The sequence below is a fragment of the Rhodnius prolixus genome, unplaced genomic scaffold, assembly GCF_049639745.1.
Source record: "Rhodnius prolixus isolate KJV_2025 unplaced genomic scaffold, Rpr scaffold_4, whole genome shotgun sequence".
Lineage (NCBI taxonomy): Eukaryota > Metazoa > Arthropoda > Insecta > Hemiptera > Reduviidae > Rhodnius > Rhodnius prolixus.
Window position 1 is genome coordinate 48,338,200 of NW_027411614.1, and position 15,582 is coordinate 48,353,781.

The 15,582-nt window shown below is 34.3% G+C and overlaps 1 protein-coding gene and 1 long non-coding RNA gene across 14 annotated transcripts in view; one reads left to right on the top strand and one right to left on the bottom strand.

The window, feature by feature from the left end:
• The window catches only part of tai (basic helix-loop-helix family member taiman), a 362,580-nt gene that overhangs the window by 317,618 nt on the left and 29,380 nt on the right, over positions 1–15,582 (top strand). For 8 of the 13 annotated variants that reach the window (XM_074131838.1, XM_074131841.1, XM_074131844.1 and 5 more), the window contains exons 3-4: positions 5,140–5,290; positions 8,214–8,333. In XM_074131838.1, coding sequence (XP_073987939.1) covers positions 5,140–5,290; positions 8,214–8,333 — 271 coding nt within the window. Of the gene's footprint in view, positions 1–864; positions 1,076–5,139; positions 5,291–6,525; positions 6,877–8,213; positions 8,334–14,980; positions 15,198–15,582 lie in introns of those variants that run through there. The other 5 variants (XM_074131843.1, XM_074131839.1, XM_074131842.1 and 2 more) reach the window with 4 other exon arrangements.
• LOC141456150 (uncharacterized) lies at positions 756–15,573 on the bottom strand. Its single transcript, XR_012459625.1, has 3 exons — positions 15,144–15,573; positions 5,766–6,017; positions 756–871 (listed from the first exon to the last, which is right to left on the bottom strand). It is a non-coding gene; the product is annotated as an uncharacterized lncRNA (long non-coding RNA).

The following is a 15,582-nucleotide window of genomic DNA, read 5'->3' on the forward strand; positions in this document are numbered from 1 at the left end:
TTAAAATAATGCCGGTAATTATCCACTAAAAATATTACAATATAACCGTGAAGTTGAAAATCAACCATTTACGACACGTACATCCCATGGTCTTTTGTAAGACTGTGGTAAATCCCAAGAAATTCAGTACTAATTGTACCATATTTTGGATTTTTACATACATACTCGTACACACATACATAGTGACCCTTCAAGAAAATCAGGTATAAAAGAGTTGCTGCCACGCCTACCAATTATGTTACATCGGAAGTCAAAAAATGTTCCTGTCGCCACCGAAAACTAACTTTTGTTTCGGCACCGATCTGAAGTGTTCTTATGATGACTCAATATGACCGAGGGCCGGTTAATCGAGGTTGTACTGTATTAATTTTCTAGCCAGTCGTCAAATACCTCAATGTTGAATTTGATTGAAAAAAACAACTCTGTGAAGAGATGAAAAACTGGAAAAACTGGAAGCCTCAAAAAAAAAAAAAAGAAGAGGTTTTCGTCTCCAAAACCATCTGAAGTCCAGGAGTTCCCCGCTATTATATTAAAACATTCCTTAACCATGTTAAACTCTTCGAAAATCGGGCAGAAAAGTAATAAGTTTATTTACTCACTCTATTAAACCACATTTAGTTTACATTTAACCTAATTCTTTAATTATAATTTCTACTAATAACAATAAATGCTAACACAATGGTATTGTATTTAGTGACGTATTACATCGCGGCCGGTTGCATAACTCTGCCCCAATCAGGTGTTTTCGATTTCGTCCGCAGTACCCCTCCTCTTCCTCCCGTTCTGTCTATCGCCGTTTCTGTTCCTTTATTATTTCTCTGTCTTTGTCGTTTTATTATTCCATTTTCCCAAACGTGGCACTATGGCTCTGCTGGTTAAAAAATAAAAATAAAATTAAAATAAAACAAAATCTAGACGACAAAAATTGCTGAGTTAGTACAGTTAGACACCTCAAACAACTCCTTGCTCTTGGTAGTGTGCAAAGACATTTATTTGTAGTTGAACTGATTCAGCCAGTTGGGTCACTTTTGGATGGAGCTATAGGAATAATTATGGAACATGACGACAAAGAGTTGTAAGTTTTTTGGTTTTTTGTTTTCTTTTTGAGGGCCCCTTTCCCAAAAAAGAAAGTATTGATGCGCAGGCCTGTATGGTGTCCAACAACTAACTCAGAAACTCTTTTTAGTCGAATAAATCTCACGTAGCTCAATGTTTTGTTTCCGCTCTAGCACAGGAACTGACTATAATTTAGCGGTAAAAAATTTCCCAACCAAAAGTACCATTGTATTGAATGCATTTTTCAAATTTTCAGGGAAAACTCCCGGAAATGGAAATCACTCCCAATTTTTTTGGTCGCCTCCAAATCCAGTACAGTTGTTCCAGAAAAATTCAAAGCTAGGGTATTTCTTGGTTAAAGGCGGTACTTAGGATTGTCTTTACTGCATGGTACTGTTCTAACATTCCCCCTCCTTTTTTTGCAGTTTTTCGCGTTTATCCTGGAAAACAAATCAAGTTTAAACTCAGTACATTGAATCTCGCTAAGGCACCACGGTAGCCTTAGCGGTTAGAGGCTAGACCTGCGAAGCTAATATGTATTGTGGTACTGGGTTCGATTCCCCTGGTCTTAGGCCTTGGATTTTATTTAATGGTTAATATGAGAAATTTACAGTAAAGTATGTTTGTTAGGCGATTATAGACTAGACCCGCAAAGCTAAGGTGTATTGTTGGTTTAGTGGGTTTGTTTCCTCCGGTCTTAGGCCTTGGATTTTATATAATGGTTAATATGAGAAATTTACAGTAAAGTATGTTTGTTAGGCGATTATAGACTAGACCCGCAAAGCTAAGGTGTATTGTTGGTTTAGTGGGTTTGTTTCCTCCGGTCTTAGGCCTTGGATTTTATTTAATGGTTAATATGAGGAATTCACAGTAAAGTATGTTTGTTAGGCGATTATAGACTAGACCCGCAAAGCTAAGGTGTATTGTTGGTTTAGTGGGTTCGATTCCCCCGGTCTTAGGCCTTGGATTTTATTTAATGGTTTAATAAAAGAAATTTATAGTAAAGTATGTTTGTTAGTCGCCTCCGTCCACGACACCTAATTGGTAGTTGGACGTTAAGCCCCGCCTGAAAAAATAGACGATTACTTTACTTTACTTACTCAATGAATCTCAAACTTCAAATTAAAGAAATGGATTCATTTTCAAGATTGACTTCATCTCACTTTTTCTAATTTCTTTTTAAACAATTAAGCGGTCAAAAAAAAAAAAAAAAAATCGTTTATATATGCTCATGAAATTCTGCCCTCTCACATTTACTATTTCTAGAGACGGCTGAACCAAGTGCGTGGTCCATTTTATGACAAAGAAAAGTGATGTAAACCTAAAAGTCAAGCTAAATTTAATCGATAAAAGATAAGCTTTTCTCCCCTATTTTCTTTATCAGTTTTTCTTTATATTGCACAAAAAAAGAAAAATTATTATTTTTTTTTACCCATTTACGAATCCATCTCTTTGACTTTCTTCAAGGTTCTTTAAACTCAAGATATACTTGTGAGTTTTTTCCTGGCGTTCTTAATAAACGAATATTTAAAGTTCCAAGAGTTCTTTTTTTGTTTCTTTTTTTTTATTACTGTTATCCCTCTTCATTGTCATTGCATTATTATTATTATTGTTGTTACTGAATAAGTTGGGAATATTTTACCTCAGGGTTTTTAATTTATTTAATGTAGAGTATTTCTTTATGTTCCTTTATTAATTTCATTTCATTGTACTCCTACTTCTACTTTGAAATAACATTCTTCTACTCTTGTCTTATTCATTTCTTATTCACCTCCGTGAATTAAACCAATTTAATTGTTAATAACATTGTACATTTTTGTAAATTAGAACATTAAAGGGAAACCTTCCACTTCCGTAAGAAATACATTTTCCGGAACATTGTATATGTGCCAAGTACGCTAAGTGTTAGTACCTCCCAACCACTAACATTAAAACTAATTTTTACTTGAACATTTTTTTTTTCTCAAAAGAGTTTTAGATACCACATCTTCCCAGAACATCGCAGGTAAAGCAAAAAAATCATTGCATCGATGCGTATTTCCACTAAGCATCCTGTAAGAAGAACACAGGATGCCATGGTAGCCGAGCGGTTAAGAGGCGAGACCTGTGAAGCTAATATGTATTGGTGGTAGTGGGTTCGATTCTCGGTCTAGAGGCCTTGGATTTTATTTTAATGGTTAATAAAAGAAATTTACAGTAAAGTATGTTTGCTAGTCGCCTCCGTCCACGACACCTAATTGGTAGTTAGACGTTAAGCCCCGCCTGAAAAAATAGGCGATTACTTTACTTTTTTTACGTAGAAGAACATACATTCACTCTCAATGCCTTTTCCAAAAACCACTTAAAAAGTAATTTCCGGGGAAAAAATCGATACAGAAAATCGATAGGCAAAAACTTCACCTTACTTACACAAAAAAAAAGAAGATAACTTGAAAATGTATTGAATGATGTTTGTGTTAAGAATACGAGGAAAAAAAGCGTAAGTGAAAAAGGACAGAAAATATTGCGAATTATTATTTAACGTGACAGTGTGTTGAAGGAGTAGTACAAATATTGATCGCAGTGTAGCGCTAGTAGGGAGACCTAGTTTACAAAGCCAGTGTCAGCATTGACCTAAATTGGTTGCCACTCGGCCTGCTGTTGCTACTAGTTCTCCATTTTTTATTAAATTCCCTTTGCCAAAAATTATTTTTAAGCGATGTTTCTTTATTTTTCACAGGGCTTTTTTTTTTTCCTTATTATTATTTGAAAAGAATAGTTGTTTTGGTAGTTTCTTATGCATTAATTTCAAACTAACTGTAAGACGACTTTTTGTAACTCACTCTTACTAGTCATTAGAAGAAGTTATTGAGTTTTTATTTCAAACTTCCGTTTTGAAGTCTCCTGAGTCAGAGCTATGTGGTGAGTGAGCATCACTCAAAAACGGAAATCACGTAAAGTTCAAATCGTTTGCAACTTTTGAATAGTTGAATAGAACGTTGGTTGACCTGGTCGCGTTTGGAAAAAATCGACCAACCGGTAGTTCCAACCACTTTACTTCCTCTGTAAGTAAAGTAAAGTAATTGCCTATTTTTCCAGGCGGGCTTTACGTCCAACTACCAATTAGGTGTCGTGGACGGAGACGACTAGCAAACATACTTTACTGTAAATTTCTTTTATTAACCATTAAATAAAATCCAAGGCCTAAGACCGGGGAATCGAACCCAGTACCACAATACATATTAGCTTCACAGGTCTCGGCTACCGTGTATTTGTTGTTTGCTGTATTTGTTTTCTCTTAAAGTGTCATTTGTGGGCAATATACGAACTTATAAAAATTCTATAAGCGAGTAAAATGCGAAATATTAAAAACGGCTAATTTAAAGCGTTATTTTTTTTTTTGTAGTATTTAATTATTTTTTCGTTCCAAACATTTTTAAAAATTTTGTATGCAAGACTAGTGTTAGACTGGTTGGTTAAAATTAGGTCTTCCTTTCGTCTAGGTGCCCAGGGGCAATAAGGCGGCAAGACCGCCAAAGTCGGAAGAGATCCTAAGGAGCTTTCACCGGACCTGCATCAATTTTGCTGTACCAAGTGCGGCCATCAAGGTACAACAAGGTAGATGCACAGCAGGAATGGGGGGTATGGAATGATTTGGCCCCAGAGATAGCTGAAAACGTTAAATTTTTGCCACTAAGTTCACTGTGATAAGTTGCAACCAATCAGGCGGCTTCTTTTTGAATGTTCATCGGCCTCTGCGAGTTATTGCAGACTAAAATAACATGGATAGAGTGGAGAAACAACAGCTATTGTATCGTGGAGAACTTGTAAAGGCTGAATTTGACATTTCTGAAAAGAAATACCTCACGTCTTCCAAGCTACACCAGGCATCTCTCCAGACTTCCCAATTCAAGGGCGGACAATGTTCTCTTGCTACCATTACACTCTATCCATCACCTGACAGTGTTCTGTTCGACTGTTATTGTAGGAAGAACAAAAAAATCTAAGGATAGGACAGCCAGTCTTGAACATGGGATTTCCGTCTGAGTTGATCCCTTGCCCGTTAGGCCGTATAAATAAAATGAACGTGTCTGTTTGTTGCAGCAACAAGTGCCTTAATGAGAAACGGCGACGAGAACAGGAGAACATCTACATTGAGGAGCTGGCCGAACTGATATCGGCCAGCTTTGCTGACATGAGCTCCCTCTCCGTCAAGCCAGATAAATGTGCTATACTACAGGAAACTGTTAACCAGGTTAGTAAACCTTCTGTTTGCACGTAAATACGTGCATTTACATCTTCTTGTCTAATGTGATGTTTAAAAAATGAACACTAAGGAAATACTGTAATTTTTAAGATCCAAAAGTTCCAAATATAAATATTAAATTATCAGCTCACGGACTTCCTTATAGCTGGTCCTAAGATTAGATTCTTTCTAACAATTGTTGAAGTGTAAATCCTTGTTGAGAATGTGTACGTACAAGGACTGCTGCACTCAGAAATATAGTAATTAATTTCAAATAGACTAATGTTATTTTATTTTACATTATTTTTCCGGAAACTAAAATTTTGAGGCCTCTTGGTTATTAAAAAATTAAACATCGGATTTTCCGTAAAAACTCAAAATCCACGCAATCGCAATAACCTCTCATTGCAGTAAGAGAAGGAAATAAAAATAATTAAAAAAGGAAATCTTATCAGAGCTTAATTGTAAGGTTAGGAAATTTCACCTTTTTCAGAGCGGCTAGTTTTTTTAAACATTTTTAAAAATCTGCTCTTCCTTCATCCAGAGCTCTTAGGGTAGGGGCTTCTGGTAACCCCTTCCAGATTCAAGCTGTCTATCCTTAGAGTCTCCTACTTTTGTCTGTAACAAGAGAACACTGTCTAGAGACCGGCAGTGCACTGAGTTTTTTTTTAATGTCCCAAAAGGGTTTTTCTTCAAATCTTATGCACATGATTGCACCAGCCAGGGCTACAGAAACCTGAAAGGAGATTTTATCACTTAAACGCTGGATAATTTTGATTATCAGTTATTAGATTGGGGTGATTGATTGTTAATGAAAATTCAAAACTTGTCAGATTTTGAAACCAATGAAGTTTGAAAAAGAATCGAATATTATCGCAAGTTGGAGCGACAATCTATTATTTATCTTTACTTTGTTCGTAAAAACTCATGCTGTTTTTTCCCTTAAATATTTTGTTTTTGGGGGGTTATAAAGTACCTGGGAATTCACAATATAACACTTCTGGAATACTCTGTTTTTTTTTTTTTTAATTTTAGGCGCTTCTACATTAAGGTTATGGGCGGTATTTATTACTTATACTACTTACTTTTATTTGAAAAAAAAAAAAATAAACAAAAAAAATACTTTGAACATCACATTCTTAAAGTATTTCAAATTTCTTGTAAAGAAGAAAAATATTTGTTAGTAAATAGTGTCAAAAATAGTAGTTTGTGAGACCTGAGTTGTAAGAAATGAAGGAGGTTATTGTTTAACAGGTTTGGCTGGCAATCCCTTTTGAAAAGTTATTTGATTGAGTTGACAGTTATATTGGGTTATGTGACAAGGGTAGTCCAAAATATTGCTACTAGTATTGCTAGAAAAGTACATCTAGTGTTCATTTGTTCAGTATACATTACCCCCACCAAATTTGAAGGGGAAAATACCAGTCAGTTTTCCTTTCTTCGTCACTTTGAACACTACATTCAGTTTGACTTTAGTGACATTCTTTTAAATGTTAGAAAAACATTGGAAGTATTAGGAAATATTTATTATTTTAGTTTTATAGTTTTACCGAAGAGATTTATACAGAATTATTTTGGAAATCTGGTTTAAAACAGTAAGTACATCTTATGAATTTTACGATTAAGTTCTTGCATCGTTTGGCATTCCTTGTATTCCTTTGAAGCATTTTTTCACTTTTATCTTTGTTCGTTTTGCGTAAATTTGATTTTTGTTTCACATAAATAATATAATGATTAAATAAAATTATTTTCAAATCTTGTGTATTTTCCTTGACATTGATGGTGAAAGGTAAAAAGCTTGTTACACGCGTTCATCCTTCATAAGTTGCAAGTTGTTAGTTTATAATTCACTATTAAAAATTATCTAATAAAGCAGACTTTGAGCTATTGATCAAATCTTTTTTTTTTTGTATGATTTAATACAGTCATTGTTTTGTATGAAGTTTATGTATAAAACATTTTTAATGTTGATAGTTTTATTTGAGTGTGCAGTTCCAAATGGTATAATCAAGTTTAACATTCCTTTCACCATATACATAGTATTGTCAAGAATTAACTTTGCCATAGTCTTATTTTAGTTTTGAATAATTATGTTGTATTATTTATGTGTTAAGTGGTTAATACCAAGTTCAAAGATTGCATTTAGGGTCTTGCATTTTTATTTGTATTTTTTTAAGGGGGAAGTTTAGACATAGTTATTCTATTTGTTTCTCCTCGAAAGTTTATTAATCAGTTTAGATTTTTATAACTACAATTTTTAATTGATCTACGACAATAAAGTTAAAAAAAATCGAACTAGATTTTTAGATAATGGTTAAACTGTGCCCTCCTTCATTACTAAATTGTAATTCATGCCATATTCTACATACATCGATTCAGTGAGCAGCAAAATGTTTAAGTTTCCTCTCTCATACTCATTTTTTTTTGTTTTTTGTTTTAAAAGTACACAATTTTAGGGAAATTAATCGATGTTATTATCATTTCATGAGAATCATTTTTAGAATAATTGGTGAACTGCCCTCCATAAAAAAAATTAACTAACATTAAGGACCCCTTGCTCTATCTATTTTGTCAAAATTCAAAATGAAGGAGTTTAATTAAAGCAGACTGTAGCTGCATAACAGTATTTTGAGAACAAAATGAATGCTTCACGGTTATGACGGCAAAAATAAAAACATTGAACCTGATCTTTTCATTTGCTTGTGGCCCCCTACAATTTTATAATTACATACTATCGATGATTTCAAAAGATCTGCCATTGTATTATTCGATTAATTTTTTCAAAAACTTTCACAATTTATTACCTCCTTTATTTTGTTATCTAAATACGTAAACAATCTTATCTTCAAAATTTTCATTTAACTAAAGAAAGTTAAGTTTTTCCAGGCTTATTTAAATTATTTTCATTATGATTTAAGTTAAAATATTTCAGATTCGCCATATAAAAGAACAAGAAGCCGCTGCAGCAAGTGATGCTGTCCAACTAGGAGAAGTATCTTCATCCAAACCAACTATCTTAGCTAACGACGTATTCGGTCCCCTTCTTTTAGAGGTATTTTTTTCTTTTTATATTTCTTAAATTTTTTTTCAAAATTTGTTCTGTCATTTGTTGTTCTCTCACTTTCCTTTAAATTATTTGAGATAACAATTTCGGGGTTTTTGGCGACTCTTTTAAGATCTAAGGCTGTGCGGGCAGAACGCTTAAATTACAGCCATCTTATTTGTAAAGGCTAAGAAGAATAAATATTTGTTGAACTCAGCTTGACTAAACTTCATCAAAGCTGTAATTGAAATGCGGTCGATTGAAGTTCAAGCCTTCCTGGGGTAGCGAGGTTTCGAAATTTGAGTTCTACAGGGTTCGTAATAAAATTAAGGGGATCCGCGAGACAAAATACCCTTTACATCTTTCGGTTTTATAAAATCAATCAATGTCAATCAATCAATGTATTTATTGCTTTTTAAATACAAAACTTATAAGCAAGGAGTGGGATTTCAAACAAAATACAGGTTTACAAAAGCTACAAGATTGGGTAATTAAATATAAAGAAAAAACACGTTAGTTCAAAATTAAATTACAACCAAAAAATTAAAAAGAAAAACTTGGAAATAAAAGATCATCCTACTAAAAATAAATAAATAAGCAAATAAATAAATAAACAAAATAAAATAAATAAATACAAAATAATAATAAAAACCAAAATATCAAATAAAGAATACATTAATCAATTAAATAAAGCAGAATACTTTCCAGTAATATTAATATTTATCTACATTAATCCCTTCTTTCTCTTTTTTCCTTTTCCCCTCACTTCCTCCCCTCTCTTTTTCCTTTTTTCTCCCTTTCTTCCCTTTTTCTTCTTCACTCTCATTTATTCTTTTATTTATTCCCTCCTTCTATTCAAATTATGTTATTCCTTTAATTATCCATTCTTTGTTTTTCATAATTTGTTATTTAAAGATTTATTGGAATACTTGATCCGCCCTTTATTTTTAAACCGTTATTGAAGTACCAATATATATTATTTATCTTTTCTAAATTCATCTCAGAAATAAGATTTTCCAAATTTTCACCCTCAGTGAAAAAAATTAGGTAATTAGAAATAAACCTTTTTCTAATATCAGTCAAAGCGGAGCATTTAAAAAGAAAGTGGAGCAGAGTATCTGATTGCTGGGATCGGCATAACGTGCAGATATTATCATGCGAGAACGAATATCGCATGTCTCCACAAACAACTACACAGTGTTTATAATGGGTTAACCTGATCTGGCTTATCAGTCTGATTTTGTTTATATGACATTTAAGACCTAAATAATTTTCACGATTGCCCCAAGAAGAGATATTTCTGTACCACCAATTATAAGATGAGTGCAAAACAAAGTCTATATCTTCGCTGACTAAATGGTTTGCTAACTTAGACAAGATATCATTTTTCGAGCTTTTGAAGACGTCAGGATCTTGTTTCGCCCAAATGTCGTCAGCGCCAAGTAAACAAAAGTATTTGTTAAGTTCTGAGGTCCAGTTAAAGGGCATTGAGGAATCATTAATAAAATCTAATAACCGCAGATAACACATTCGCGGAAGTCTGTTGCCAGGCATCGACAAAAGCTTGCACCACCAATTAACCATTTTTTTAAATACTTTATATTGTAGTTTTAGCCGTCCAGTTTCTAATCTTATGAACGCATTTGGAGTACTAACTGGGAGTCTCAGAAGTTTCTTGAAAAACCCCGTCTGGCATCGTTCCACTACCGCCAGACACTGGCCACCCCAGATCTCTGACTGGTATAAGAGAACACTTTCAGCCAGGGTATCAAATAAATACTCTTTACTGGACCATTCATCCGATTTAGAAACCCTCAACAATTTTAGCACCGTAGAATTAGCAGCAGTACTTTTAGCCAAAAAATTATTCCCAGCATTAGAAAACTTTCCAGAAGAGAAAAAAGGCACCCCAAGGTAATTAACTGAGTTAACCACATTAATTTTATTATTTTTATAATAAAAAGACGGAAACTTGGAGATCCTACCTCCTTTATGAAATGGAACAATTACGGTTTTTTCAGGATTGACAGCAAGTGATTTCGATGTACAATATTTTTCCAAAATGCGTAAACATGACTGGGCTTCATGCCAAGAAGAAGCTAAGACTGTCATGTCATCCGCATATAAGATCATAATCAGATCTTTGAACTTATTAATATTGACACCGCGAGCCCCATTGTCAGTAAAATAATCAATTATATCCGAGATAAAAAGTGTAAATAAAAGTGGACTCAAGATTTCACCCTGCAGGACCCCTTGGGTAACGGGAATTTCATTAGAAGAAGCAGAGGTCTCTCCGGAAATAACAAAGGAAGCCATTGAGTACATATTGGAGAGTATTCTTATTACTTTTGCGCTGACACCAATCTGAGCTAATCTTAACCAGAGCTTGGTATGATCTACAGAATCAAAAGCACGCTTCAGATCAATAAATATACCAAACACTTTCCTTTTCTTCAATCTCAATTGTATATTTACAGCTGCCATTAGACAGAAAACAGCATCTGTACAACCTCTGCCTTTTCGGAAACCCATTTGTTCCTCCGGAACGAGACCACTAGCTTCTGCCCAACTCAAAAGCCTATTATAAATTATAGATGTAAATATTTTAGTGATGGTATTAAATATTGCAATTCCTCGGTAGTTGTTAGGATCTGAACGAACACCTTTTTTAAAAAGTAACTGCAGTTTAATTTTACCCCAGGAGGGTGGCATAGTTTCATGTGTCCAAATACTATTAAACAAATTTAGTAAATAGGCCGTCCAATTGGGGGGTAAGGCTTTAAAGCATTCGTTAGGGATCATGTCCGTGCCAGAGGCTTTATTTAGTTTAGAATTACTAATACTAGAAAGTAACTCCTCGAGAGTAATATCACCATCTAACTCATAAACAAAATTACTAATGAAAACAAAGTCATTGTGTACTGGTGGTGGGAGAATTTTGCGATAAAAATCTTCCCAATCTGCAACAGAGATAGGACATTTCTGTTGAGGTTTGAACTGAAGGCGCCTTATACAATCCCAGAACTGCGACGGATTTTTAACATTACCAATAGATTCCTTTATATGATTATAATAAGCGTCTTTACTAAATTTAACCAAAGCCTTGTACTCCTTTTTCCTAATAATGTACTTATTTAACGAATCCTGCCGAAAGTTGTCTTTTCTACACACGTTAAAAGAACTACGTACTTCGCGTTTTAATACAACACAGTCCTTAGAAAACCATGGTTTGTGCATTTTTCTCGGCCCGCCGGAATATTTTTGTTTCAATAAGTTCATATTAACTAGACTATTTCGGACTGTAGAAATAAAATTATCATTAAGAATTATCGGAGATTCGTTAGAGAGATAAACATTTTCTGATAATTCAATAAAAGAACCGAAAGATGAACTATTAAAAACCTTTTTATTGAAAAGCCAACGACATCTGGGATTCTGAACAACTAACAAGGGAGCAAGATGGCCAATGTCAGACAGCGACAGGGTGATGGAGCAAGAAAGGTGGTCGGATAAATCAGAAATGTTTTTAATTTGGAAATTACTTACCGGAAAAGAAAAGCCAAAAGAAAGCCAGACCAGGTCAACGGTGCTACATCCCTGTTCCCCAATGAAAGTGAAACTTCCAGGAAAATCTAAACACGCTCTGCCATTACACACCAACATACCCAGGGACTCCATAAGCTCCACCAACTTTTTCCCTCTGTTGTTAACTGTTTGGTCTAAAGAAACTCTATGGCCCCACAACTCATCGCCTAAAGGAATACAATTATCTAATTGATTTAAGGCCCCGATTCGAGAGTTGAAATCACCCCCAATTATTACATCAACATCACTATACATAGAGATTACATTAAACAACTCTTTATAAAACAGCTCACATATCACATCTTTTTCACTACCAGGTTGCCAGTAAACTAGACCGACGATTAGTTGAGAATGTTGAAACTTGAGTAACAAACAGAGGAACCAGCTCTTAGAGACCAATACCTCTATAAGTGACGTGACGCCCTTCCTGACGAACACCGCCAGACCACCGCTAGCTCTCCCTAAACTGTGAATTTTGACGGCCTCCCTGTGATGGCAGACATAATTTTCCAGGAAAGTCGGTGGACAAAGAGTACTATTTGTATGGATCCATGTTTCATTTAGACAAATAATTTCATGATTCACCAGTTCATCAATATCTTTTGGGCATAGACTAAACAGAGTGCTAAAGCCGTGCACATTCCAGAAGACAATCTTAATTTTATTTTTAGAAACTATGTTATCAGAGCGAACAGAGGATAAAAGGTTTGAAGAATTCGCAGTGGTCGGAGGGGATGAATTTGGTAAGTGAGACGAAATTAACTGCTATTCCGGACTAGACTCCACTTTCTTCTTTTTTGACGGGTGTGTGTTTGTCTTACTGCAGGTCGGAGTTTGAATGAGCCATTTTCTCAGCGATTCAGTGTCCTTATCCGGTTTTTTTTCTTCGTTCTTTCCTTTCGTCTTTCCAACTTCATCTCGTTTTTTCATCTTCTTAACTTTCCGTCCAGGATTTCTTCTTAACTTCCCACGCTCCTCTGACTCACTTCCGCTAGATGAAAGCTTTAATTTTTTGAGATTTTTCAACTGGTCCAATGTAAACTCTTTGCCACCAATAACCAATTTGTCGAACTTGAAAGTGCATTTCAGACCAGACTCAATGGCGTCTTTCCTATATGGTAATAACTGTTTTCTAATGCTTCTAATTTCCGGTGAAAAATCGTCAGAAAGGCTTAATACAGTACCGGTTAATTTTTTCGAGGCCTTTAAAACTTCTCTCTTTCTCGAGAAAGAATTTAATGTTATCAGAATCGGTCGAGAACTATGCGGGGCACGAGAACCGAGGCGTTTCAACCATTTAATCTCTGATTTTGCTATATCTGTCCCTAAGTTGTTACGGAACACGTCCATAACTTGCTTTTCAAGTTCTTCATAATATTCATTTACTATTTCAGGGACATTATATAGTAATACATTGTTCCTACGTTGCACCTGAGAGGGGATTTTATTCTCTACCTTAGTCATGCGATCCTCCAAATTGATCACTTTTTCCTCCACAAGTTGAAGCTTATTAGTTAAAGGCAAAAGAGAAGAATTTACCACCTCAACAACCTCAGCTTTTGTACTATCTATTTTTTGTTCCAGAGTAGCGAATCGACAGTCCATTACCTCTAACTTTGCCATAATTTTCTCTAATTTCTCGGCCATACCATCCTTTAAATCAGTCATAATTACTAATTATACTTCCAAAGAGTTAGAGATTCGAAATAGAACTAAGTGCAAAATAAAAACAATGTAAAAATAAGCAGTCTTTCTTGTAGTATTGAGAGAAGCTTATGTTTAAAGTCTGAGCCAGTTCAAAGCCCGGTAAACACGGTGACGTAGAGGGACGAGCCCCTGTTCAGCTGATTGACAACAAGAATCTCTCTTATCTTCGATGACGTTCGTCTCCCACTCAGCTATGAGTCATACAAACTTACCTAGACTTGTGAATACCGGACTGTGCACCTTTAACTTTAGGAATTCTTTTCACAGTTACTGCTCGATGAAAAATTTTAAAATTTTTCACAAAAACTGACAACACAACGAACACAAAATATGACAATTTGTAGCACAAAAAACTGTCTAGAACTCGATAAACTGGTCACTTTATACGGACACGAAGTGAACAGGTAAATAGTGCAATCCCCACTCCCGGTTTTATAAAATGGATACGGACTACAAAATATATTTTTTTCATATAGTAAGAATAAAAATGTATAATAGTTGAATACAAAAGTAATTCTGAGTGCAACGAAAACCAGAGAATTTCTGCTTCTTCATATTTAAAATTAACTCGTATTCTAAATTAAAAGTTAATTCTGAAGCACAACTTTACTTGGCGCATATCCTTATTTATCTTAAAGGGCTAGTCGTACTTGTATATAGCTGCCTTTTCGAAATTCATTGCATCTAATACCTCAGCAAACTCTGCCCTTATGCGTTTAAGTGTTCTAAAATTAAACTCAATTTTGAAAAGGGGATTGGAATTAAGTTTTTTGAATAGACTCATACTGAGTGCAAAATAAAAAATTGGATTAAGACAAATCATACCAGGTAGCCAACTGTTGGAGGCTTTCTCACTTTCCTTAAAGTATTAGGAATGAAGTGGTTTAAGGTGAAACTCCTCTCTAATATTTTCCTAGCTCCGTTGCTTTTTCAAATTCATGCATATCCATTTCTTTCTGTTTAACCATTATCTATTATTAACTCGTTTTAACAGTATTGGTGCTCAAATTTCATTTTTAAATTTCTTCAGCATTCTCTTCTTGGTTTAATACAATACAATTTGAGTGGTTGGTAAAGACATTTGAAATTAATATTTTGTAAAACAATGGAATAATCACTTTGAAATTGTTGAATATGGTTTTCAAAAGCAACTTTTTTCACATTAAAATATCAGTCGCCTTCAATATAGCCAGTCTGGATATTTATTAGCTCAAAACCATTATTTTGTAGAATGTTCTAAGATTTTATTGATGCTCTGTATACTATTTAGGCTGAACTATTTTTTTTACTTTTTAATAAAAATGGATTTATATCATAAATTTAAAAAGTTTTGTTTTTATATATCTATATAAAAAAAGAAATCCGAAGAAGAAGCCACAATTTTGACTTCAAACTTTGAGACTCAAAAGATTGAGAGATTTGAGATTCAAATTTGAGAGAAGCTATTGCAGAAAAGATCTTATTTGCAGTGAATTGCGCACTTTGCTGCAACAACTCCTACCACTGTTTGGTACGCACACTTACCTACATCAGATCCATCGATCTCAATTATTGTTCCAGAGAAATCTTCAGTAGAATGTGTGTAATTTTTTTTTTTTTTAGAATCCTTAATAAATTTATTATCTAGCACCATCGTTGAGTATTCTCGAATGTTTACAAGAAAAGAGAGATTATTTAAACCAGCTTATTCGTCATTGCTTAGCCACTCGCAAATTATCTTGGTTTCAATTAGGAGTTTAATCATAACCTGATTCCATCGTTCTTATGTAGATTGAAAAATAGTATCCCCATTGTTTTAATTTCTGCATGAATGTTGTTGCTACGAAACTTGTCCAGCTGAGAATGTCTACTTTTTGGTCCATGCTGATCAGACTGAGATCTTTCAGCACTCTCAGTTCATCCGTGTATCTTATAAACGGAACTGAGCGGTCTCATCTTCCCAAATTCTCCTAGCATTCCTCTT